Source organism: Pararge aegeria, chromosome 5 (assembly GCF_905163445.1).
Source record: "Pararge aegeria chromosome 5, ilParAegt1.1, whole genome shotgun sequence".
In the NCBI taxonomy this organism is placed as follows: domain Eukaryota; kingdom Metazoa; phylum Arthropoda; class Insecta; order Lepidoptera; family Nymphalidae; genus Pararge; species Pararge aegeria.
The window spans coordinates 13,153,666-13,181,422 of NC_053184.1; the positions used below are offsets into that span (position 1 = coordinate 13,153,666).

Below are 27,757 nucleotides of genomic sequence, written 5' to 3' on the forward strand. Positions count from 1 at the left end.
GGTCGAAAACATGTTTTTTATATGAACTTGTTAGTTATACGTGTGATGGTCGATTCTCTCGATGGCATGGGAATTATTAAGAAAAACACTCATGTATAATGATTAGATAACTCACAAAACAACGAATTTTAAGTAGGTATACTGTCTAATATATAATAAAACGTAATTGCGTTAACGTTTAACTAATATTTAATAAAACGTACTTGCGGTAACGTATAACACACTTGTTGCGTAAAGGCCGCTCTAACAGTATATTTAAACAACACAGCGTTTGTGTTTGCCGCACTCGCAGAACGCCGGAAAAACACGCCCAGCGTGTTCGGCCGCATCCTTGTAGGTACATTTATTTTAACACGCCTAGCGTGTTCGAGCCGCACACGCGTTACGTAGTTTTCAAACACAAACGTTGTGTTTTCAGCAGCCAACGTGTTATATTGAACCATCAAAAACCACTCCACTTTAGATTAGTTTGTCGAACAAACGGTTGGTCAATTCATACTAGTTAGTAGTTGGCAGTAATTATTTTACCTCTAATGTCCTAAGGGTTCACTATAAAATGGGAAAAAAATCGTGACCTAGCAACTTTCCGCGGGTGTAAAGTCAGACGTTCGCGAGGCGTTTTCACTGTTTTTGAACATAATGCATGCAAACAATAATGGCTGAATGAGGATTCTGTATGTTCTTAATTGAATGGTCATAAAATAGATATTCGGAAGTATCTACTATATTCAAAAAATATCTCGGTGGTAGAATCACTACAAACAGACAGACTTGACGTTTCAAAAGTGTTTATATAAGGCCTACTAGAAATAAATGAATTTTGAATTTTGAATTTGAATCTCATTTTTGCAGAAAAAGGTTTTGTTAATATAAATTGCAATTTTTTTTTTTTATATTTCGCGAAAAATTCGCTCACCGACTGTCATGGCCGCACCATATGCAAAATGGAGTTTTAGCAAGTCCCTGTTCTATAGCTAAAGATATTAGATTTTTGTATTGATAACAAAACTTAAAAACTGATGAAATTACAGAATACTTACTTACTTACTTACGCAAAGATTTTCGAATCTACAAAAAGAATCTTTGTTATTGTCATCATGCAAACACTTGTCGTTTGACCTTAGATCTCAACACCCTAACTGAGGTCGAAAACTCTCATCAGTTACATAAGACAAAATGGCTGAAAATAAGGCTGCAATTTTGATTTACCAGAAACAAACTGTTCTTATAGCTATTTGGTTAAATCGCCGAAGATAGCTGGTTTATTTTCTTGCATGAATTTGGATTTTATCCAGAGCAACCATTAAAGACAAGAGCTAGAGTTAATATTAGTCACGTTGCAATGTACTAGATATCTGAATATTTATACTCTTAAATGCTGACTTCGAATGCCCACTTGAAGGTTTCGGTTATGCCTATGACGTCATTTGAATGGGCACTTTGTTAAACACTTTGTGAAATAATTTTTATTTTTTTAAATGAATTCATTCAAAATAAAACGCCTAATTAATAATTCCTCTATCGAATTTCACAAGGCAACGCATATAACCTCACTTGTCTATGGTTCCTACACGAGATACGAACATAAGTTACAATCATTATTTAATTAATAAGTAACAAAAAAAACTCAATATTTTTTGTAAATTTTATTTTCATGATCACTACTATTCTTTACATTCAAGGTCCTTCTCAGTATCGTCACACCAAATAAACAAATAACTATAATAGCTACACTAAACAACTGACTGAAACACCGACATCACGATAAAAAGTACGAACAAAATCATTTCAAAATAAAAAAGAACAGTGCTATTGGAAGACACTGATATAATCATGCATGTAGGTACTGTTATATAAAGCTAGTCGCACACATGCGATGCGTTCGGTGCGGTTGTTATGCAATCACCTTACTGCTCATACAACCTATTCTATAAAGTATACACATCATAAAACAAAAGAATACAAAATACCAAACTGCTGCCGCTTCGGTTCCACTTCATATTTATCTCATTCAAAATATTTTTTTATAAAAAAATAAACGTATTACAAATTTTTAATTATGCAAGACATTAATGATGAGAGAGACTATATCTATATAATTAGATTGTAAACAACTTGATTTCTGATTCATTTCGTGACCCTAACAGACTAGTAAGAAATGCAAGTATTAATATTTTTGTACACTTTTCACTTATCATTAAGATAACGCGACATAAAAATTAATAGAAAACTCTGAATTCTATAACAGAGATACTTATGACTTAGATGGTAATTTTAATTTTCATCATTTAATTACTCAAATTCAACAAGTCACTGACTTACGCCTTCATTTGCTCGTTCACATTACTATAGGTCAACCAAGATTAACACAAGTCATACAACATACATACTGGATATATTATATTATTTCTGACATAGCATAACATGAGGGTACAATATATTTTAATGAGAAATGTATTTTAATGGTTTTGACATACATACCCACACAACTTTTATTACTTATCTGTCAGACAATAAATTATCATTATCTGCACTAGATCATGAACTGAACATGAATGGCAATATTTTAAATATAATTAAATGTATTGATAATTGTAACAATTGTTGCATATTGCACAGTTTTCATTATCATATATTTTTGAACGTATCATTTAAGTATAATAATTATTATAATTATCAATACAAAATATTATCATTCCAACTTATACACTTAAAAAAATCAGTTCTTTATTGTACGGATTCACACACAAATATGTAACAAAATTTTTTGGTTTATTTAATAATAATTATTCTGATTTACAACAACATTCATAGCCTCTTGCTTACATACTACTTTTTTGTTGTTATAATAACATGCCTTATGGAGGCTTACAATATTACAACCAAATAAAAAAAAAACACTACTTTTAACTTGACTTTGAGGTTAAAACAGTTCTGCACATAGAGAAAGAAATGTTACTAAGGCATTAATTAAACGTTGATGCCCGCAGTAAATGGCACAGGAGTATCTCGAACTACCGTAAGCATATTTGAATAAAACTATTGCCTTTCGTGGTACATTCTACAGTTCATAAAACAGTATTAGGGTCACCAATCACATTTCTGAAGCACCAATGTGTGGGCAGTATAAATCTCAAGCACTACCACGGAGTACACGCACAACACAGTATATTGACTTGGGATAAGATGAGCAGATGTCCTTACACGATAATATGAAACCTAGTCATAGAGTAGATTATAATGGGGAACTAGATTTGAGTGGAGAAGCGAGGCCGGGGCAGTTCGAACACATCTCCATGCACGGAGCGAGCCAACGCCTTAATGCTAGCAGCTATATCCTGCGGTTCCTCCTAGTAAAAAATACATACAAACTGTTGTTATCTATCCTGATTTTGAAATTTTAAGTGGAAAACGAACAAAGCGAAGCAAAACTCTGCAAATCTTATATATCAGGGCGTTCACGGAACGTCTTATAAAGTGCTGCCGTGTGTCCATCAAAATGAGGCGTAGGTGTTAAGCCTCATCATAACAACCCATTGCAGGGCAACGTCTCCCACACATGGGAAGGGTTTTGGCCGTAGTCCACCACACAGGCCCAATGTGGATTGGTGGACTGTGAAGCCTCATGTGCCTGTAATTACACCAGTAACCGACAAGACAAGAGCAGAGCAATGCTGCTTTGCGGCAGAAATCAAAAGAGCTCTGTCACAAAAAGCTCTAATACAACTGAATTATTATTATTTTATTTAATGAAAAATATACATTTTTTATGTTAACATAATAATATCTGTTACGGCGTAACAAAAACCCAGTCGGATTTATCCGTACACCGGTATTCATCGCTAAGCTCTCGGAATTATAAGTAGGTAAAGTATTTTAAAGCTACATACAAAATATGACGGGTAGTTCTAAATTAATAAATGCATAGGTAAGAACCTATATTGAATTTGAAAACTAAACTACTTTATGGTTTGAATATATTAGTTTGGAGCCTGACTGACTGACTGCTATTTTCGTTGTTCAAAATAGTTTTTTTTTTAAAGGCAAACCAGTATGCAAAGCCCTTTAACATCTTATTACTCTAATTAGTATAGTTTAATGTGCCACTTTTAATTCAAAGATAGGTGTTGTTTCGAGGGCTTCTCTTGACTCTTAAGATACCAAATACATCATAAATGTCAAGTAGATACTCACATAGTCATCAACCTCCCTGACTGCTGGACGTTCAGATCCAAACTTGGGCACAGTGATGGGAAGTGAGCGGGCAATATCCGCGTTAGGAATACCGCGCTGCCTTCCGATGTGAATGCCTTCATCGTTACTTCCTTCTGTAATAGAAATTAACGAATTAAAACGATCCACAGACAATTAAAAATGGGCATAATCATCCTAGAAACGCTGGGTGTCCACAGATGGACTTGTAAGGCAAATTCCATGGTCTTATCACCCTATGGATGGTTTGAGGTAGTCTATCCAGCTAATGGTAGGAGCACCATTGCAGGTTACCATTCCAATGACTCAGGGACCAAGCGCATATTGGTCCATACCCCACACATTGGCATTTTAGCTGAGCCGGTTGAGCTGCAACACATTGAGCCGGTTAAATCTGGTTCTTCTACAGAACTCCTTATATTCTGGTTTCATCACATATACATTATTCCATGTTCATCACACAAACATTGTGTGATGAACATGGAAGTTTTTCAGTGCCCAATGTGTATTATATTCATGAAAATATTCATCAGCTGTCTTAGTATCCATAACACAAGCTTCGCTTACTTTGGGGCTAGATGGTGAAGTGTGTATTGTCGTAGTATATATATTTTTTTTTAAATACTCAGATCATAGTTCTCTCCATCGCATGCTGAGTGACTTTAAGCTTTCTTATCAGGCGCATAGTTAATTGGAGTCATAATTATCACTATTATTACCAGTGATGACTTAAGGCTGTACTGTTCATATTTTAAATTCAAAATAGAAATCATTGATATAACGGCTTTGATATCTTTGATAAAAGATGACATTCTGTATATCTCATAATAATTGAATCACACACCATCAACATCCCCAGCATAAATTCTTTTATGGATTTAATTTATCAGTTCTTAAAATTTTCATTAGTATATGAAAATAGGCAACATGCAGTCTCAAATCATTCAGATATCTGATTATATTTACTTATAAAATTTAAGTTAACTTACGATCAGAATCGTAGTCGTCATGGTCTGAGCCCATGAAGTTGTTAAAGTCTGTTCCTTCTAGATCGAAAATATCTTCTGCGTCTAAAGAATCTTCTTCATGTGGTATTTGTGCTGTTGACTGTAACATAAAAATATTGCTTTTAAACCATCAAAAGGAGGACATTTGAGTAATTATATTAACCTTTCACATAACAGCAGATTAAAAAATCATATGGTTTTTTTTTTTCGATATATAGATATAGTGTATAAACTCTAGTAATAACATATGCAATTTTGCCTCCAAACAATTGCGTGGTCTTTAGGGGATAGATTAAAAGCACCCTGCTCTAAGAAGGTCCTTTTTTTTCTCGTATTCAATCAGCATTGATTAGAACAATTTATACCGAGACTTTTTATCATTTATGTAAACTGAAGTTGGCTGAAATGCTTACCACATAAAAATTTATGTGTTTTATTCAATAAAGCAGTCCAGGTAAATGTCACCCTAGCTCTCTTTAACCCCAACTACTGTGTGCAGTTAGCATGGTTGTAGAACATGGTCAGATTAGAAATTCTATAATATAATCTGTTGTATTGAAGATTACCTTTTGAGTAAACTTTTTGGCATCTTTAAGAGAAGACAGTCTCCGTCTCTGAAGAGGTGGAACAAGCGGCGACGGTGGTCCGCTGGCAAAGTTAGAGTTATTTGCCCAGTTTTCTTTTTCAATATTACTTTGTGCCTTGCTAATTATACTGGAAAAGATATGTTTCCAAAAAAATGATTTGGCAAAATACACAATACAAAACAGCTCCCACTTAAAGATGAGATTAAAGATGTTGTACTTAAATCCATTTTCAATATTTTTTTATGTAATTACATTTATTATTCAAAATGAAAAATAAATGTAAGAAAAGCCAAATACAATATTATATTTATTTTCTTAGAATACTAATAAACTGGTTCTTTGGTTTAGTAATCAGCATGTTTAACTATGGATCACAATGCCCTGGATTCAATTCCGTTTGAATCAAAAATATGGATAAAAGGTGCCCTAAGAGAGCAGAGCTGTCTAGGTTATTATCACTAACATATTATGATTATAAATAATCGATAATGCCTTACTACCTGCATTGGAGTAGGTTGTGGTTGTATGCTTTAAAAATCCTCTCTCTTATGAGATTTGCCTAGCAATGGGACACTAATATGCTTACAGCGGCTACTAATTTGGAGGTTTCAATTGATGAATTTTGAACAGATATTCGAACACAATAGCAGCTTAGAATCTATCTATACCGATTTTATAGAGCTGAAGAGTTTTATGTTTAAACATCTCCAACTAAGGCCAGTCAAATTAGAGAAAAATATATCTGCATTTGCTGTGTACCTAGTAATAAAATAATAAAAGTTACCTAGATAATATTTTGTGGTCTCTTTGTGCCTTTGCTCTGTAAACTTCATACTCTGCATATTTCTGATCTCTAAACTGACTAACTGCTTCTTCTATGGCCTCTAGATGTGATTGTAATGTTTGATTCAACTGTTTTTTAAGTGATCCAATCATTTGCAGTGATGATGAACAGCCATTTTTATCAATAACTAATTGATTGCTTGTATCTACATTTTCTTTCATCTCTACATCATTGTTTACTTCTGGCACTATTAGGTTAAATACTGGTGAAAAACTACCCGAACTCTTCAAACTATTTATATGCTCCAAGGTGGTCTGAAATAGAACAAAAATAAAAGAGGATAAATTCCCATAACATGAATAAAAAACATTTTATATCATAAAACACATACCTAAATTACAAGTTCTTTAATCATTATAGTAACTCACTTGAATAGACTTCGGGATCAGCACAAGATTTTTGTCATGCAGAATAGCATGGGTAGTCTGTCCGCAAGCGAGACATGATTCTAAAGTGAGGTGATCCACAGTGCGATGTCCAATAAGAGCTGGTTGCACTAAGTTAACTTTTAGTTGGTTGACTTGACATATCAGTAGTTTCTGTAAAATAAATGTTTAGCAGCAACATATAGCACAATAACATAAGTCTGTAATGAAATGCACTTTTACCCTTCTACCTACATAAATCCACCACATGAACCTATATTTTAGTAATGATTTATTAAATTTTTTGATTTAAGTTATAGTAGGCAGTTGGTTAAATAATAGAATTCAAAATTTAAAGACACAAAATGGAATTCCACTGCCCAAAAATTAGACATTCAATACATACTTCTTTTACTTCTGTTTATTAAGCATCTATCTTTCGGATTATTTATCCATCCAAACAATCTGATCCTGCATTGTACATTTCATATTGGGTTCAGGAAATATGTTTGGACTTTAGAACATTTAAAAATCCACAGGATAATTATATTAATTCATTTATTATGCATATAATCAAATAGGGTAAATAATCTAAAGTCTTATCAGTAAAATCATTCTTGGTTTGTAAGGAGTGCAATATTTTATTATTCATTATCTGAAAATAAAACTGTGATGGTTTTCTGGCCAATGTAACTACAATACAGGGAATAGCATATTATTTGCTTATCTGGATTTAATGTTTATGAGGTGTTTAATGTTTCAGCATCAGACACCCAATCCAGTACAATTCCAATTTCTGCAATTCTAATGACTAAAATAATGTAAGCTAGATCATTCCAGAGCAACACAAGGAAGAACTTGCTGGCTTTATCAATGCATCAAGTTACATGCAGTCTTAATTTAAAAAAGATGCTAAAACAGTTAGGAACTTTGTGATAAAAGTGTAGGTACGAACTTTATAATTATATTCATTAGAGCCTTACCGCAAAACATTTTCACGATTCACATAAAGTTAGTTACTTTGGTACATTATATTTAGATGTTTATGAGAGTTAAACTATTCTAAAAGGACTGAATTAATTTATCAATTTGTTAGAAGCAAAAGCACATCATGGAGTCAAGGTTAAATTATGTTTACCGATCGTACCTCATTGAAAAAAGTATCCCTTTGTTCCGTCGAAGATAGTTTTCCGATATCAAACATTTCTTCTAGTTTATCACTTTCCAATGTAACGTTAAGGCATTTGCAAGCACAGAGAGCCATTTCAATCGTTTCAAAAGATTAAAGTATTCCAAAAAATAAGAAAAATACACAAGAACGTAGTAAAACTATACAAAGTAGTTCAGTGGATAAACGCGTTTATTTATGTAAACTTGTGTATATATATACATACACAAAAATATATCAAACACACACCTGTGATTTTTGGATTTTTGTGTTGCTAAGATGCGTAACTTTAACTCAAAAGCGCATTTGATAATAACTTCTAGAGTTTTACAAAGAAGGTATAAAATAGGTTAGAGATATTTTGAAGATAATGTGTATTTCAGTGCTAGACTTAATGTCTTCGCTCTCTTTTGTTTAAATGTAAAATGTGCCTAACGAGAAAGTGATGCAAGATAGTGAATTATTATCGGAATAGTATCTATTTTGAATACACACTTCTAATTGCTTGTAGAATTGTTGCCATTAAAAATAATAAATATAACAACAGGCCACCTGCAATCAGCATTAATTAAGTTGGTTCGTCTACAAAGGAAAATCTAGTAGAAGTGTTAGGAAATAATTTTAAAACGGAAACTTGCGTCGCAACACAGAAAACCTTTTAGCTATTTACTTTAATTCAATAAGACAATATTGCCAATTATGATTGTACACAAACCTCTAGAATACTCAATATTTTTTTTTGATGAAAAGGACAGCATTTTTAGTCTTGCCAACTTTGTTTAGCTCAGAGTACTAAATTGTTTATTCCATTTCGAATAAGTGGAGATCTTATGACCTTAGAATGGAGAATAGAGACAAGCAAGTGAAAAACAGTTATATAAAATAAAGAAGAAATTCTTCAAGTGTTAACAAAAGGTGATAAAAAATACCAAAGTATAATACTTTATTCTGTCACTACTCTGTCAATGTCAGATGACAGTCAAGTCATCTAGCAGTGACATATTGGTGACAGTAATGTTAAAACGAAAAGTTGAATCGTCGCTGGTGTGAAAAATTTAAATTTGACAAAATACAATATTTTAAAAGGAATTGATAAATCTTAGTACGTGGAATTTTACCAATAACTTGATATTGACTATTGATATAAAAATACGAATTGGAGTCGTACTCATATAATTTAATATAAAACACCTCCTTACTTTTTGTTTCAGGTTAGGTTCTAGAATTCTTATTTTAATTAATTAAAAGATGTCTAAGAGAAGCCAACCAAATTGGTCACCGCCTTCGGGTGCTAAGCAGCCTGTTCTAAAGGTGTTTAATAGTCTGACGCGACAAAAAGAAGAGTTCGTTTGTTCGAGCGGTAACCGCGTCAACTGGTACAGTTGTGGACCTACCGTGTATGATGCCTCCCACATGGGTCATGCGAGGTATTTTCATAATTATTATAAAAGCTTTCTAAATATTTGTGCTAAATTTAAGTGACGAGCGATATCATTACTCTGAAGGTTTGTCTCTATTGTAAACTTTGTATTTATCTTCATCCTCTCTCAGCTCTATCGAGGTGGCAATAATCTAAACCCAGCCCAATTTAAAAGAATACTTTGGAGTAAATATTTAGTAGTTCACTGTGAGTTTCTAAGTAAAACACCATACATATATACATTTTCTTTACTTATAAATAATGTTTTCCTAATAAATTTATTTTATTATATTATTTTAGGTCATATATTTCATTTGATATTCTGAGACGTGTTATGTCAAATTATTTTGGTTACAATATATTGTATGTTATGAATATAACAGATATTGATGACAAGATTATTAAAAGAGCAAGACAAAACTTTTTATATGATAAATACATAAAAGAGCCCAAAGGTCTTACTGAATCTATTGATGATGCAACAGCTGTGGTTGACTTCTATGGATGTGTGGTCAAGGATGCAACAGATCCAGATAAAAAAAATACTATGCAAAAAATGCTAGACAGGTAAATATCATAATTTTTCAAACCATTTTTTTTATATCTAAGCATGTTCACTTTTTTCAACCAGTGCATGCTTATTACTTTAAAATCTTGCCTTTAGTTTCAAGGGTAAACTTTTGTGAGGGTTTGCAAATGGTTCTTTCTCAATTTTACAATCATACTATAATACTATACAAATATTAACTGTGTGAGTATTAAATTACCTTAATTAAAAATATGTAATGTAATATATTACACAACAACACATGTAGGTCACAAGTTATTAGCCAACATTGCAATTTGCATTTTAAGTTCAGATTGTGACATCAAACTGTAATATTCTGCTCTTCTTTATTAGTGTTGCATCTGCAGTTAAAGGTCTCAAAGCAGCTGTAGAAGAAAACAATAGTGAAAAAATTCAAGCAGCTAAGAATGAAATGTTGAAATCTGCAAAAGATCCAATATCTGAATGGTTAGACAAAAAATATGGAGCCACAGTCACAGACAATGCAATTTTCACTACCTTACCTAGATACTGGGAAAATGAGTTTCATAAAGATATGAAGGCACTTAATGTAAGTCTAAAGTAATTATTTTTCCATTTTTAACTTTTATCATTACAAATTGTTACTACACACATTTCTCCGCGACTTAATCTGCGTACAACTTAAGTTTTTTTTCTCCACACAATATAACCCTGCCTACTGCGTTGCAACGCCCTCCCGTTCTTTCACTTTGTTAGCACCGTTGTAGCACGATATTCAGTATCTAATAACCTTCCTCGTATAAAGCTTATAATCTGACGTAGCACTTTTAAACAAACAAAATAAAACAAAATCTTCATCTTTATTATTAGTAAAGTTTTTGGCTGCAGAAAGGATTTGTCAACTTAAGTTTAAATATTGTTTTCTACTGTATAAGAATCATAGTATTCATCAGCTAAACAGGATAGTATCATGATAATATATTATATAAGATTATATTTTTTTTCATTGATTAATTGATTATTTTTCAGGTTTTACCACCAGATGTACTGACAAGAGTAAGCGAATATATTCCACAAATTATTACATTTATACAAAAAATAATAGACAATGGCCTAGCATATGAATCAAATAGCTCAGTGTATTTTAATGTTAGTGAGTTTGATAGCAAGGAAAACCATCATTATGCCAGACTTGTACCAGAAGCATATGGAGACACTAAATCATTGCAAGAAGGAGAAGGTAAATATTGGTAAATATTATGAATATTTTGATAAATGTTTGCAGTAAAATTATTGTAGAAACTTCTGCAGTCTGCATGTATACAGAGTGTTTTACTTTGGTATTTTATTATGGTGTTTTTTATGTATACATATCTTGGTCTTAATAAAAAAATATCTGTAATTAATAAAGCCTGTGGAAATGGGCGGGGCACATAGCTCGAAGAACCGACGGACGTTGGGGTTCCAAGGTGCTGGATTGGTGTCCCCACACAGGTAAACGCAGCCTCCAAGGAGGTAGATAGACAATCTACTGCACTGGTTGTATTTTTTCTGGGTTTGCATACGGCGGGAAAATTGTATAAAACGGCAAAAATCCTCCTCCTATACGAGTTATATATCAATTTTAGGGTAGGCAGTGCTTTTGTGCATGTATGAAGTGCATGTCACTGGACACGGCGCGCTCGTTCAGAGGTCGATGACCCTAACGCATCCGATTCCACGCTTATCGAGTTTACTCGTCAACTTTCGACTGAATTAAATTTAAATAACTCTAAATCGTTGCAGGTGATCTCAGTGATGATACTGCTGAAAAGCGGTCGCCAAATGATTTTGCTCTATGGAAGCGCAGTAAGGCTGGAGAGCCTTCCTGGGAGTCACCGTGGGGTGCCGGCCGCCCGGGTTGGCACATAGAATGTTCCGCCATGGCCTCGGATGTGTGTGGGTCAAACCTGGACATACATACAGGAGGGGTGGATCTCAAATTCCCTCATCATGATAACGAATTGGCTCAAAGTGAGGTATGTTGACCAAAATTAAGTAACCCACAGACCACACCAGTGGAACCGCATAATTGTAAACGCAACTTTAATGTCTCTGAGTCATATTTATTCGCGCCTAGGATATAGCTCAGCTGAGGTTGGAGGACTGTTTGGACGTTAAAATTCATAAGTGCTACAGTGGCGACCTCGATCATTGGCGGCTTCACAGCTCTGCTACGTGGACAGACGACGCAGCCACACACTGGACTGCGTCTGGAAATCCCAGAAAAAGACCTATGTTGGACGACCGATTGGCGCAGTGCGCAGCGACCCTGCTTTCTGGGTCAAAGGCCGTGGGTTCGATTCCCACAACTGGAAAATGTTTGTGTGATGAACAGGAATGTTTTTCAGTGTCTGGGTGTTTATATGTATATTATAAGTATTTATCTATATTATTCATAAAAAAAAAACCAAAACTATTCTTCAGTCATCTTAGCAAATTGTGTATGTTGTTTTGTTATACTTTTCTTTTTTTCTATGTACGTTTTGTGGTGTGCAATAAAAGTATATTCATTCATTCATTCACCCATAACTTTACGCTTACTAACGCTTCTTCTTTCTTCTTCTACTTCTGCTTGCGGCTCAGGTTCGTCTGGTCCCTGGTGTCACGTCGACGGGCTACGATCTATTGTGACGCCGCTGTCTAGATCTCCCAGCAAGCGTTGGTCGCCTTCAGGAAAAGCAGCACTTTCCTTGCTGGAAGAAATTTAGCATCCTCTGGTTGCATTATGTGCTTCCCCAAAAGAGTGCTGCGTTTATGCATCAGCGCGGGGCAGGAACAGATCAAATGCAGCGGCGTCTCCGCAGCCTCCTTACAGAGTCTACATAGATCTGTGTCCTGCAGCTTTAGGTTGAACATGTGTCTGTTGAGCCCACAGTGCCCCGTAAGCGCTCGCACTAGGATGCATAGGTTTTTTCTGTTGAGTGCTAATGCCTCAGAGGCGGCCCTTTTGTTGAATGAAACTAACGCTTACTTTGGGGCTAGATGGCGGTGTGTGTATTGTCGTAGTATATTTATTTATTATTTATTATTATGTCTCCTCATCATCGACGTTACCGGTTGAAATGATGATTATGATACAGACGATTCTCATAATTTATTTGGCAATCACAGCAGAATACCACAATGTTCGCCCTTCATCAAAATTCCTAATCACAACTTTAATAAGACTGAATGCAATGTGCAGTTACTGTTGTTTATTGTTTCAACAGGCTCATTTCGACAAGCCAGGCTGGGTGAATTATTTCCTTCACACGGGCCACCTCACTATCGCTGGTTGCAAGATGTCAAAGTCTTTGAAGAACTTCGTCACCATCTCCGACGCTTTAAAACGTCATACCGCGAGGCAATTGCGTATCGCATTTTTGCTGCACGGCTGGAAGGACACTTTGGATTATTCTGATAACACAATGGATATGGCCATCCAGACGGAGAAAATGTTTAATGTTGAGTACCGTTTTTTTATTTAATGGTATTTGACTTATGGCTCTGAAACATCGCTCGCATCGGTCTCTCTAGCTATTGTCCTTCTTGGTGATGACAGATTACCAATGAACATTAAGACATTCTTAGCAGTTGGTCATGGTTAAGTCAACATCTCCTGAGGATGCTCCGGTGCGTAGACTACTCTTTGCAAAATATAAGGTGTGGAGTTTTCAGAAACTATAAATTGCACTGTACAGATTCACCATGATTTTTAATGTTCACTGTAGGTATGTTATGGGATACCGCAAAGTAACGCCTGCGTCTATCCAATATTTAATACCTAACTGTTTGAATGCCATCTTACATGTGTATTCTATGAGCGCTAACCAGCCACGAAAATGTAATATCTACCTCCATAAAAATACGAGTAACGTGTAGAGTTATTTATCTCGTGGCACGCATGCTAGCTTTAATGGAAAGTATGTAATAGTTCAGTTTAACCTAAAAAATAAGTTTCGTAGAAGCCGGCGGTATCCATCCCGAATCGTACCGTAACACTAAATACTTAAGCGATACTGTACGCTTAGTATAGGATTTTTTTGATTAGGATGATGTGCAGGAAATAAAACGTTTCACTAACCTTTAGATGATGACTAAAGACGTTAGGCACCAGAAAGTTACGATACCGATTCGGCGGTGCGTAATGGTTAGGGAACTTGTAATTTTTCACTTGACAGATGAACATACGAAAAATGAAAAATATGATATTGCGAGGCAACAACAACACCTTGTGGCAAGAATCATAGACAATTTATATGAGTTGCCTAGTGAAAATCTATTGGTGAAAGATAAATGTATTATATTACTAGGGAACTAATTTGATTAGGCGCTACTTACTGAAGCACTGCCTCGTTCGTCTTCATTGAAAGCAGGGCATTAGTAATGCCGGTGAGTAATGCCGCATTACTCACCTTTGCCTTTGGCCGCCGACTAACTGTTAGCTTAAGAATGTATGAACCTAAATCTTGACAATCAGTTAAATTAATCATTATAGCTCAACTTTCCCCCAACAAAGCTCAACCCAACCTGTCCGTAATCGATTGTATTGTACTAGTGCGAAAAATCCAAATTTCCGCACCGAAATACAGCTACAAAAAGTGCAATTTTTTGAGTAACGGATAGAGTTATTTATCTCGTGGCACTCATTAGCTTTAATATAGAGGATGAACCAGCTCAGTTCATCCCTAAAAAAACCTCTTACCGTAACTCTAAATAGTTAAGCATTTTATGAGTAACTAGTATTAGTATTTATAGATATATTTTTCATTTGTGATGCAGGAATTCTTCCTAACGGTGAAAGACGCGATACGCAGCGGTTACGACGAAGGTTGCGGCGGAGCATGGGGTGCGGAGGAGCAGCAACTGTTAGCTAAGCTAAGCGCTGTGAAGGAACAAGTTCACGCTGCTTTGTGTGGTAAGAGTTTTTTAGCGTCTTTCATTTGACGTTTTCACGTTCATTTCAGACGGCCGATTGGCGCAGCGGGCAGCGACCCTACTTTCTGAGTCCAAGGCCTTGGTTTCGATTCCCACAATGTTGAATTGTTTGTCTGGGTGTTTATCTGTCTTTATATATATATTTTTTGTGTGCGTGTGTATGTCACTGAACTCCTCCTAAACGGCTGGAACGATTTGAATTATTTTTTTGGTATGCGTTTGGCAGTGGCGTCCACAGGGTTTTTGACCAGGGTATGCATAAAGCAGGTACATGGCACAAAATGGAAAAAATTCCCCTCCAAAACGAGTTATATAAAATAATTTGGGTATGCAGTGCTTTTCTACATGTATGAAGTGCACGCCACTGGCGTTTGGGTTGGCACCCTGGATGGTTTAGATTCACAAATCAGCCCGACAGATGCCGCTGAGGTCCGCTAGTATATTATAAGTATTCATGTATATAATTCATAAAACTGTTCATCAGTTATCTTACTACCCATAACACAAGCTACGCTTACTCTGGGACTAGATGAAGATGTGTGTATTGTCATAGTATATTTATTTATTTATCTAATCTGTTGAAAGTTAGAGCGCGCAATTTTACGAAATAAATACAGTTCTATATTCAAATTTTGTTTATTATTTGGTATTGGCTAGATTATAACTGAAATGTAATAAATAGTCTTCCTTAATGTTCAAAATTAAGATCAATTTCACCGTGAAAATTTCTCTTCTCAAATATACGTATTTTTTGACAGATTGTTTCCATTTTTATGCAGTTAAATTTAGATGTCTAGCTTAACTGTCTAGCTTAGTAGTCCACATCGCTATCTAGCCCCAAAGTAAGCGTAGCTTGTGTTATGGGTACAAAGATTGCTAGATGAATATAATACATATAAATACTTATAATATACAGATAAACGCCCAGAAACGGAAAAACAATCATGTTCATCACAAAAACATTTTCCAGTTGTGGTAATCGAATCCACGGCCTAAGACTCATGAAGCAGGGTCGCTGCCCACTGCGCCAGTCGGCCGTCAAATTACTGTTGATTGAACATTCTGTAGAAGTCACTACAAAATACCCCACTTTTATAATTTAAAAAAAAAATCACCGCTTCCTTTATGTACCAGATAACATCGACACTCGCAGCGCATTAGATGCTCTACGCGAGCTCGTGGGCGCTTCGCACGTGTACCTTCGTCTCACTCCGCCGCGCAATGCTCCGTTACTGGTTTCGTCTGCGCGGTACGTCACCGATATACTGCACGTCTTCGGTGCCGTGGAGGGCCCGCGCGGCCTCATCGGCTTCCCCGTCAGCGATGCCAATGACGTCTGCGTAAGTCCTTTTCTTCTTACTACAAGTTTTCACGACCTCGCTTGGAGCAGTGGCGTGCATAGAGGCTATGCACAAATTCAAATTCAAATTAAAATTCAAAATTTCTTTATTCATGTATACCTATCACAGACACTTATGAAGCGTTCATACATATTTGTTTACATATTTGTGATAACTTCGTTCGCCAATATAGATCTAAAGCTACGAGGGTTCCAAACGCGCCCTGGTCTAATAAGAGCCCACAACAAACTTAGCCGGGTAATTTTTTTTTGTTATCACCATCTCACAGTAAATTCATATTAAGCTATGAAACTAGAGCCATTCACACCCAAGCTTTTTTATCGTTTAAGTAATCCTTAATATTGTTGATTTTTCTGTAAGCTTACGTTTTATATAAACTTTGATCTTATTGAGAGACATCTCAAGATTTCATTTGGTAATTTGTTATAAAACAGGGTCCGCAGATTGTATGAAATTAAGAAAATCTCAATTATGAGTTATAAATACTTAAGGGTAGGCTTTTTATAACTCCTACAATGCCTATCCTTAAGTTTTTTATAACTCGTACTGAAGATTTTTTTCATTTTATATCATCTGCATACCCCCTGCATACCCTCTATGCACGCCACTGGCTGGTCAGCGCTGTAGTCATATAAGTGGGAGGATCGGGGGAATTTGGAATATTTTTTATCTGAGTTTTCTCTGGTATGGTCTTGTGGGAGGCTTTCGTCGTGGCTACTAAGCCGAGAGATTTAGCGTTCCAGTTTGAAGATACCATAGAGGTTTGGAGTTAATATAACAGAGGTATTTCCCGCTACAAGCTCAGAAAAATAGAAGAAAAGAAGAAGTCTTTATTGCACATACAAATAGAAAGCTAGGTTAACAAAACAAACGATAATACAAAATATATGCGCAAAGGCGGCCTTCTCGCTTGAAGCGAACTCCTCCAGATAACCTTTGGTTGAAGAAACATATTACATAAAACGGCTTATAGTGGTAAAGGAAAAAAAAAATTAGCCCTTGAAACTTCAGCAGGGCTAGCACGGGCAGGAGATAAAAATTGTATCCCCCGATTATACCCCTTAACAAGGGATACACGGGAACATGGAATAGGAGAAGTTTACCCCCGTTTATTATCCCTATCGCTACTAATATTATAAATGCTAATGTAAGATTTTTTGTTACGCTTACACGCAAAAATTACTTAACTGATCCTCATGAAACTTTGTACACATATTCTTGGAAGTGTTAGAAGTAATATAGGATACTTTTTATCCCGACATTAAGCTCGGTTCTTTTGGGAGAGGGAATGAAAGTGTTTAACGATTTTACACCATAACTCCGACAAATTATAACCGATTTAAATAATTATTTTTGTACTATAGAGATTATAACATGTGTTCAATTTTGTCCAAACTTTGTGTAGATCTGATGAATGTGGTTGGAGATAGAGGACAGAGCTCATCAGCGGACAGCAGCAAACCCCTTATTTAAGGCTTAGCGATACTGAATACTTTAAAAACAAAATCAAACGCAGACGAAGTCGCGGGCAACAGCTAGTAACACATATATGGATATTATTTCCACTCGTGCGCCAGTGCTCTGAGAGTTTATAAAGCTGTGAGAGAAGATAATTTTTCTCTCTTTTTCTTATCCTTTCCCCGGGGATATAATTGTCTCCTGGCCATGCTAGCCGTGCTGGTTGTATGCGATGATGCAGTCTAAGATGGTAGAAAGAAAACTAAACTGTTTCAGAAGAGGCAGTGCTACCTTATTAAAAAAGGCATACAAACCATATAGTAATCACCATCAAAATCCTATAATAGTCCAGTGCTAGAATAAAGGGTTTGCCCGTAATCACCATGCTGGGTAGACGGGTACGTGATCGCAATATATTTTAGGTATAGCACAGTAAACGCTGCTACCCGTTCTACGTTATATTGTCTTAGACGGTCGTACGACACCTCGCGGGAAGAGTAGGGAGGGTGACGGCCGAGTGGCGCAGTGGGCAGCGACCCTGCTTTCTGAGTCCAAGGTCGTGGTTTCGATTCCCACAACTGGAAAATGTTTGTGTGATGAACATTAATGTTTTTCAGTGTCTGGGTGTATATCTGTATATTATAAGTATTTATGTGTATTATATTCATAAAAAATATTCATCAGCTATCTTAGTACCCATAACACAAGCTACGCTTACTTTGGGGCTAGATGGCGATGTGTGTATTGTCGTAGTATATTTATTATTATTATTATTTTGATCTGCTGTCACCGCATGGCGCTGATAGTAATAGTGTTACGATATTTCTGCCTGCAGTTGGAAGAGGCAGTTATGCCTTACCTGGAGGTGTTGAGCACGTTCCGAGGGCGCGTGCGCGAAGCTGCGCGTGCGGTTTCCGCCACAGACGTGCTGTCACTGTGCGATGCGCTCAGGGACGACGTTCTACCTGAACTGGGTGTTCGGCTCGAAGACAAACCTGGTAAACTATCCTCTGATATGTTCTTGAGCCAGTTTCCTTACTTAGTTGGCCGTTGTATGTGTGTTTGTGCGAGCGTGCGCACGCGCGCGCGTGTGTGTGCAACTGTGTGCGTGTCTGTATATGTGTTAGGGTGTATGAGTGTAGGCCTGTGTGTCTGTGCTTGTGTCTGGCTGTCTGAGTGTGTGTGTGTGTGTTTGTGTGTGTAAGTGTCTATGTGCGCTGTGTGTGTCTGTGTCTGCGCTTTCCTGTGTGTCTACGTCTGTGCGTGTATTTGAGTGTGCGTGTGTGTGTGTTTGTGTGCGTGTGTAATGATGAAAGTAGATATAATTTTCTAACCTTTACTTACTCACAATGGTAAAATGCAATATTGGGATATTGCATTTTACCATTGTGAGAATGGATTGACCCCACCCGTTTTTGTTACGTGTCTCGGCATTTTAAAAACCCAGACAAGATTCCTTATTCCATTCACAAATTCGACATGAGGGTAGATCGAGTTCGAATCTCACATCCCAATAAAACTCAGAAAAACCTCTAACTTTTACAAGTCCACCAACCCGCACTGGGCTGGCGTGGTGGACTGCGGCCTATATCCTTTTCACTGTGAGAGGAGACCCCGTGCCCTGTAGTGGGCCTGTAATGGGTTGATAAATTAATTTAATGATTTTTAAAGTTCACATTGAAAATCTTTTTCTAATCTAGATTTTCTAAAAGCAGTCATATATACACTACTCGTAACTTCTTTTGATAGTATGCTATGTATATGCATAGGTTGTTTTTTAATGTGTTGTAATGTTTTAATAACTGTTAGACCGAACGGTGGTGAAGCTCGTCAGTAAAGAAGAATTAATGAAGGAGAGAGAAGAGAAGAAAAGACAAGAAGCGGAGAAACTGAGAAAGAAACAAGAGTTATTAGAAGCGCAGCGAGCCAAAGAGGAGCAGAAGAAAATTCCACCTACAGAGATGTTCAAGCGAGAAAATGACAAATACTCAATGTTTGATGACAAAGTAAGTTGTATTGCGTAATTTAACTTTTTAATCGGCGAACAATCGGTGCGGAAGTGATTTTTTTATAGTGGGTAAGGCATTGGCTTCACTCTCGGGGGGCCGAGTTCGATCCCCAGCACGCACCTCTAACTTTTCGGATTTATGTGCGTTTGTAATTTAAGCAATTAGAATATTATCACTTGCTTTAACGGTGTAGTAAACATCGTGAGAAAACCTGAAAGCCTGAGAGTTTTCATAACGTTCTGTTCTTACGGCCTAAGCCCTTCTAACTCTGAGAGGTTCACCCGTGCACTGTACGTACTGGGTCAGTGAAGGGCTTGTAATAAAAATGATGATGATGATGATGATGATGATTATGATCATTGTAATGGTTTGCCTTCACGGTCTAGGTCCTAATCGTGAAAACCTCAATTATAACTATTCGAATTTCATGAAAGTCATATAGGACTATTTTCCTGTGGCACGATGTTAGATGCAAACAACCTGGGTGATCTTTCTGGTTCGAATCCCATTCCAGTCCAATAATTAGTACTAGATTTAAAAAAAAATCTAAATTCAAAATTCATTTATTTCAAGTAGGCCTAATATAAGCACTTTTGAAACGTCAAGTCTGTCTCTTTGTAGTGACTCTACCATCAGATATTATGTGCATGCATATGTATATACATGCGCAAAAGCATTGCCTACCCTAATTTTTTTATATAACTCGTATAGTATTAGGATTTTCCCATTTTATGCCATTTTCCTGCTTTATGCATACCCTGGTCAAAAGCTACACGCCATGCATGCATGCAAAAACATGCACGCCACTGCCTATCGGATATTTTTCTGTAAACAATCTCAATATTAGACCGGAATTAGGAAATGGGCGGTGCCTCATGCCTTAGATTGCATAATTAGTCCGGTTATGACGGCTAAAATGATCCCGCCAAATAATAAGCCCACTAACTTCTCACGAAAGTTCAAGCAACGGGTGTCAGATATTTTTGAACCACTATACGCCATCAAGGTACCGAGGTACCAAGGTGGTAAATGATGATACATGATAGCAGCTGGATAACTATTCTTCTAATCGGCTTCCACGCGGCATTGCTAAATGATTTGACTGCACGGGTCTGTGGGCTGTAATTACCCACGGCCGAAGCCACCAGAACGGAAAAGACAAAATCCAGAAAATATAAATTCCGAAATTGTCCCTTATAAGACTGGAAAAGACAGAGGTCGTCGAGCTATTAAAGAACACGTTTTTTTTGTTATTTCTAGGGTTTACCCACTCACGATTTCGAAGGCAAAGAACTCAGCAAAGGATTGGTGAAAAAGCTGCAAAAGTTACAACAAGCTCAGGAGAAGAAATACAATGAATACTTAGCTTCAGTTAAAAGCAATTCGTGATAAAGTACTTCTGACTATCGACGATCATAGGTAATAATTGGACTTAGTTAAACAAAACTGATCCACACTGAGGTAGTTTTTAAACATCTCGGGCCTTACAAATAAATTATGCATGACGTCGGAGTAATTCTAGGCACATGACACGCCTACGCCTCAGGTTGATAGACAGCACGTCGCAGTACGTATTCCTCGCATACTCTGCTTAGTATTGCCCTGATTTAGGCGTTGGTTTTCCACTTACCATCAGGTGGGTCTTCAGCTTCGTTCTTCAATTACTACTGCAAACAAAAATAAAATCAGCAGAGTTTTGTTTAAACTGGCAGTATCTTTTAAATGTCACTGCGTGATTATTCCGACGTTATGCCTCATTTTTTTGTAAGGCCCTATAAGTCTCAAAACTACCTCAGTGTTGGTAGCAACCTTTTAGTTTAACTTCGTCCATTTATAAACATGTAAGAATAATTTAAATTTTTCATTCCGAATGCTGAAAAATATTTATATAAATAATTTTAGGTTAGGTTAGGTTAGTTAGGCTAATTTATCTTCCTTTTTTTTTCTTTTGTTACTTTTTATACATATTTTAATTAATTACTTTAGTATGTACAATGGACTGCTGTACTGTACTGTACTTTAGTTAAGAATAAAGCAAACGAATCATAAACGGAATTTATTGAATTACTACATTATTTAATACCTACCTATTCCTTTATTTACTAATAGAAAAAAAAAACCGAGAGTCGCTGAACAATTATCAGCGGGTGTTTGGCTATAGCTGGAATCTTGTAAGAATGTTACCTTAATAATAATAATAATAATAATAATAATAATCTTTATTGAAAGGTATAAACCCAGTTATAAGAATATAAAAAGATAAATTAAATAACAAAATAATAATAATAAGTAACAGTATTGCAATATAAAAATATTGCAAACTCACGTCCGTCATAATAATAATCATTAATTACATAGTTTGTCATATTTTATGGGTTTTCTTATACCTAACCTTTACAAAAATCACTACAGTTTATTTTCTATTTGCCTCACGGTGCACCGAAAGCCAGTGCTTGAAAATCGAGCAGTCCAGACCCTCTGCCAACGTGCTTAGGATTTCATTATCGGAGGCTCGCAAACGACTCCAAAATGTTGCTATTCTCGATCTTATGATCGCAAAGAAATCCGGTACTCTGGACCTAGCGAACATGTCCGACGCGCTGCAGTACCTTGGCAACTTCATCAAGATACGATAATCATTATTGTATTGCACCCTGATATTGTTGACAGCGCGTCTGGTGGACTTTACCCAAAGTTGACATGTATAGAAACATAAACAGTATGCTCTAAACAATGTCACCTTAACTTGGTCACTGCATTTCGCAAAGCGACGTGCGAGCATATTACATCTAACAGCCAGAGCACGTCGTTCCCTCTCTACATCTTCATCATCGACAAGGCCTTCAGTCACAATATGTCCAAGGTATCTGAACCGCTCAACTCTCTCGAGCAAATCTCCATCAAGGAAAACCCCCGGAATAGTCCCCGGACCTCTGCCAGATCGGAACACCATCGTAACTGTCTTCTTAACGTTATATTTAAGACCGTGTTCTGCAGCATAACTCTCGCAGATTGCTACTAGTTTACGAAGTCCTCTAATAGAGGGGCTGAGAAGAACCATATCATCCGCGTAGCTAAAGTTGTTCATACAAGTGGACCCTATATGACAACCGATCTTGGTGCTTCTCAGTCTCTCAATCAGGTCGTTCACGTATAGGCTAAAAAGGTCAGGAGAGGTCAATCATCCTTGACGAACACCGCATTCTAGCTTATATTCACTAGAAGTCGCGTCGCCCCATCTTACATAGCTTGCTTGGTTACCATACCAGTACTTCAACAGATTAATCGTTTTTAGAGGGACTTTAGAGTCGTGTAATTTCTCCCAAAGTAAATTATAATTTACGAGATCGAAAGCACGACTTAAGTCGAGAAAGCACGCGTAAACTGATGTGTCTCTGTTCACATAATGGCTCACGGTTGCTTTTAAGCTGAAAATCGCCGAGTCTGTTGAAAGACCGGGACGGAAACCAAACTGTGCATCATTCAGCTTGATGTTATTCTTTAAGCTCGGATGTATTAACCTTTCCAGTATTTTTCCTAACACAGTACCTAGCGAAATCGGTCTGTAGTTTTTTAGGCTGGAAAGGTCACCTGTTTTGTTTTTGGGGATTGGAACTACCACGGTTTTCATAAGCTGTTTTGGTAAATAGCCAAAGTTTATACAAGTATTATACAGGGTGGCCAAAACTCTGAATATTGATTCGCCAGCATACATAATGTGTTCAAGACTTAAACCATCGAACCCAGGAGACTTTCCCTTACTCATCTGATGAACCACACTAGCCACATCGCCAGCAGTAAAACTTACAGTGTCTGTTATATCTACAGTTACCTTAGTAGGGTTTAATGCAGTACGAGCCGGAAAGGGATTGACCTTGAAGTGGTGTGAAAATAAGTCTGCTATCTTATATTTGTCATTCACTCCATCTACCGTTTCAGGTACGCTGGATCTATGATTTAAAGACTTTGTAGTACGCCAAAATTTAATGAAATTTTTATCTGTCCTGTGCATTGCTAACGCGTCTAATTTAATTTTTTCCTCATTATTTTGACACCACTTCAGTTTGTTTTTAAATACCTTACGGCTTTCAATCATGTTGTTATAAAGTTCACCGGTACTAGGCTTACCATTACAGCTCCACCATCCATAATACAATTTTGCCATTTGATGACACTCTCTTACGTGATAGTTCCACCCAAAGATTTTCTTAGGCCTTTTCAGTGCACCATTCGGAATGTCCGCGCTGTTTTTAGCGCCAGACTGTAGTGTAGATACAATATTATTATAAAAATCATCAATTAAATAAAAATGTTGGTTACAATTATAAGATCGACAATTATCACAATGACTAGTCAAATATAAGGAACTTAATTTATCACAGCAGTATTTTGTATATAATTTAATTTGGTCATCCCGTCTATGACCCCACTTTATTCCCTGTAGGGAGTCCGCGTTGGTTAAAATAACTTTACGAATCACCGTGTCCATCTCACAAGTAATAACCATTGGGAAATGATCAGACCAGTACACACCATATTCCACATGAACAGATTTAACAGTATTACGTGCAGCACAAGTAACGACACAATGATCAAGCCATCTCCTGGTTCCGTGTGCATCACTTACGTACGTGTGTGTATCGGCCGAAAGAAGTTCTCTATCCACACATATCAAGGAGTGATCTAAGCAAAATTGTTTAAGTTCCTCCCCAAATCTGGCCCCAGGGTGAGCGTTGAAATCCCCCAAAACATATACGGTTTCAGCGTTACTGTCATCTATTAGCGCAGATATATTGGCAAGACAATCCGTGAAAACAATCAGATTCTCTTCAGAGTCTGTAGGCAGATAAACGCTCAAAATCAAAAATTGACGACAATCCAAGTTAACTTGAATTGCGGCCAATCTATCACTAGTGCAGTCTACTAAAGTAACACTGGGAAATACTGATTTCCTCCACATCAGCGCTAAGCCACCGTATGGCCGCCCCTTTAGAACGCCCGAGGAGGTGTCGACAGAAGATTTGGCAAAGCATCCGAACTCGTCATTAATTTCATTGATGAAACCAAGATCGTGAGGTAAAAGCCACGTTTCTTGTAGCGCCACAATATCAGCAAATTGACACAAGGATCTTACTTGTTCTATGGATCTTTTTATACTTCTACAGTTGAACGTGACCATTTTAATTATTGATAGGTTGTTAGCTCTGTCCATTAAATGATTATTTAAAGACGGTGGGAAATCTGCGTTCTCGATAACGACGGTAAACCAGTCCAGCGGGCCAAAAGTTGGGATTCAGGAATGTCTCTAATTTACTGGTAGGTATGGTTACTTTAAATGAGTTGAACGATGTTTCTTGGAACTGCTTAAGCAATTCGACCTTACTACATTGTTCGCCCCTGTCCGTAATATGGTCGTTAATATCAGCTTCAGTAACAGACTTCATAACTCGTGAGACATAAATTGAACATTGTGATTCTACCACCCTTATCTTCCCAAAACTTTCTAATGTCCCTCGCAAGTTATTAATTTTATGTTTGTGTTTCTTATTCATAACTAAAGTAAAATAACTAATGTAAATGTCAAACTAACGTCACATCTACGTTATCGGAAATCTGTATTTTTTACACTTAGATAGATTTAATTTACTCCCCAACTACTTTTTTTTAATTTTTTGTCGGCGCATAGATACATGATAGGTTCCTTATATGAATTTTTGGTTTAAATGCCTGTTGTATCTAGTAAGTTTCTTCGACTGTAATGATCGACGATAATGCAATTATATATAGTGTGTTGTTTGAAATATCAAACAATATCAAGACATTTATAAAGTACATTCTCTAAATACCTGAAAATATGCCTGTCATCCCATTTCCTGCAAGGTAATCCTATAAAATAAAAATAAAAATATTTATAACTTGCAAATTGGCTTGCTTTCATTAAAAGACCCGGCAAAATGGCTTATGCCCGTGTTCACCGTAACGCCTAACCGTTGACTAATATTTATCACCTAAGAGGTGGTGAAACGCACATAGTATAGACATCACCTTAATAATTACACATTCCATATAAGCCATACCTAGGTTTAGTGAAAACGGGAATCAATCTCTCCGACTAAAACTTTATGTAGAAAAAAAAAATATTTTCTACCCATCAAATCTTCCTTACCGAGTACCAACCAATTAATAAGGCTGGCCCCTCCAGGTTTCCCAAATCTGTCGATTATCTCTATTTAGCAAAACATTAAAAATGAATTACTCGACATATCTGATCACAATAGGGCTGCACAACGGTTCATTGAGATCTCTACAAAGGCGTCGGCCGCGTGCGCCGCGACCAAAATACATATAAAAAGGTGAACAGAAGTTTAAAAAAAGGTAAAAAGTGAGGTAAACAATCTGTGCGAGTTTTTTTATAACTGGGGAGCGACAATGCCGTATCGGTGGGGTGGCACAAGTACCGCACGCGAGTCGACTTGCTACTCCGGTCACCATCTGCAACTAGGGTATGCTTATTTTTAAGCAATTAAAAAAAACGATATGCTTTTTATTCCAATACTTATTTATTATGTATACGCGAGTTAATTCGCGTGGATTAATGTTTTTTATTTCCGCGGAAACTCTCTTATTTTGCGGACTAAAAAGTAGCCTATTCCAGACTACAATTTACCTTTGTAACAAACAAGTCCTTTTCCATACCATAGGTGACATGAATACTAAATTTCAAAGCTGTCATGGCAAGCAAACAGGCAAATATTTTTAAATTTTCCCTCGGGAACCACGTAAGGAAACCGGATAAAAGGTAGCCATGTCTTCTTTTCCATGTCAAAGGCTACATGCATGCCAAATTTCATCCAAATCCTTTCAGCCGTTTTTGCTTACATACTAATAATTAATTGTAAATAATTTAAGGAATGACTTTTTACATTTTAATAAATGCTGTGACAACCTGTAAATAGTTAAACATTTATCAAAATTAAGCTTAATTTGCTATACTCCCCGAAAAGCAGGAGAATCTGTACAATGAATAATTGTTAAGTTAACAATTAAGTATTAAGTTTGTCTTAACAATTATTCATTGTAAAGTTAACATCTGAGAATGCTCCGGTTTCGGAGCGAAACGTGCGTAGAGGGTATATTGCCGGGGATCTGTTTGGTGTGGAGTATTAGGATTGAAGAAATTATAAACTACACCACACAGATTCTCCTGCTTTTCGCGGAGTATAGCGAATTAAGCTTAATTTTGATAATATATCATGGATTTCGGCAAAGTAACGCCTGCTTCTATCCAATGGTTAAACATTTACTATGCGACTCATTCCAAAAAAAAAAGAGCAAGTTTTAATGTATCTACTGTTGGTGGTCCATTATAAATAAATAAATAAATAAAAATAAGATGAAGGTGCCGGGTTCGATTTCCAGCGGTGGCAATTTATCTATTTATATTTTTGTATTCCTTTGGTCTGGTCATATGGTAGGCCGTTTTTTGTATAGTTATAATTGACTAAGCATATTGCTCTAAATGATCTGATGAAAACTTTCGCCTATAAACAGGGCAAGACTTCGTAGGGCATGCAAGTAACGTCCTGTAACGTGCCGTTATGTGTCCATCAACCTGAGGTGTTGTTAAAAGCGAGCAAGCCTCGTGTATGTAATTACACAGTCAACCACGCCCTTAAGTCTGGAACACAGCATTTCAACAATGCTGCTGAGCGGCAGTTATAAGCATAGTGGCAGTACTTCCCGGAGATCTGTCACAAAAAGCTCTACTACTACGACCTTTTCGAGCTAAGTAAGCATGTGTAAGTGCCGCCAAGATTTAACTTTCCGGTACAAAGCTG

General features: G+C 36.6%; 2 protein-coding genes across 2 annotated transcripts; one reads left to right on the plus strand and one right to left on the minus strand.

The window, feature by feature from the left end:
- Positions 1 to 1,631: 1,631 nt before the first annotated feature.
- On the minus strand, positions 1,632 to 8,552 carry LOC120623967. The gene is made up of 7 exons (XM_039890262.1): positions 8,163 to 8,552; positions 7,019 to 7,189; positions 6,591 to 6,904; positions 5,786 to 5,933; positions 5,202 to 5,319; positions 4,195 to 4,328; positions 1,632 to 3,350 (listed from the first exon to the last, which is right to left on the minus strand). Exons 1-7 carry the CDS (start codon positions 8,277 to 8,279, stop codon positions 3,249 to 3,251), a joined length of 1,104 nt encoding a protein of 367 aa, XP_039746196.1. The 5' UTR covers positions 8,280 to 8,552; the 3' UTR covers positions 1,632 to 3,248.
- Positions 8,553 to 9,198: 646 nt separating this feature from the next.
- LOC120623984 (cysteine--tRNA ligase, cytoplasmic) lies at positions 9,199 to 21,819 on the plus strand. Its single transcript, XM_039890282.1, has 12 exons — positions 9,199 to 9,285; positions 9,395 to 9,610; positions 9,904 to 10,170; positions 10,505 to 10,721; positions 11,162 to 11,372; positions 11,918 to 12,150; positions 13,384 to 13,617; positions 14,936 to 15,071; positions 16,226 to 16,431; positions 18,746 to 18,908; positions 19,720 to 19,916; positions 21,180 to 21,819. Exons 2-12 carry the CDS (start codon positions 9,432 to 9,434, stop codon positions 21,306 to 21,308), a joined length of 2,172 nt encoding a protein of 723 aa, XP_039746216.1. The 5' UTR covers positions 9,199 to 9,285; positions 9,395 to 9,431; the 3' UTR covers positions 21,309 to 21,819.
- Positions 21,820 to 27,757: the final 5,938 nt, after the last annotated feature.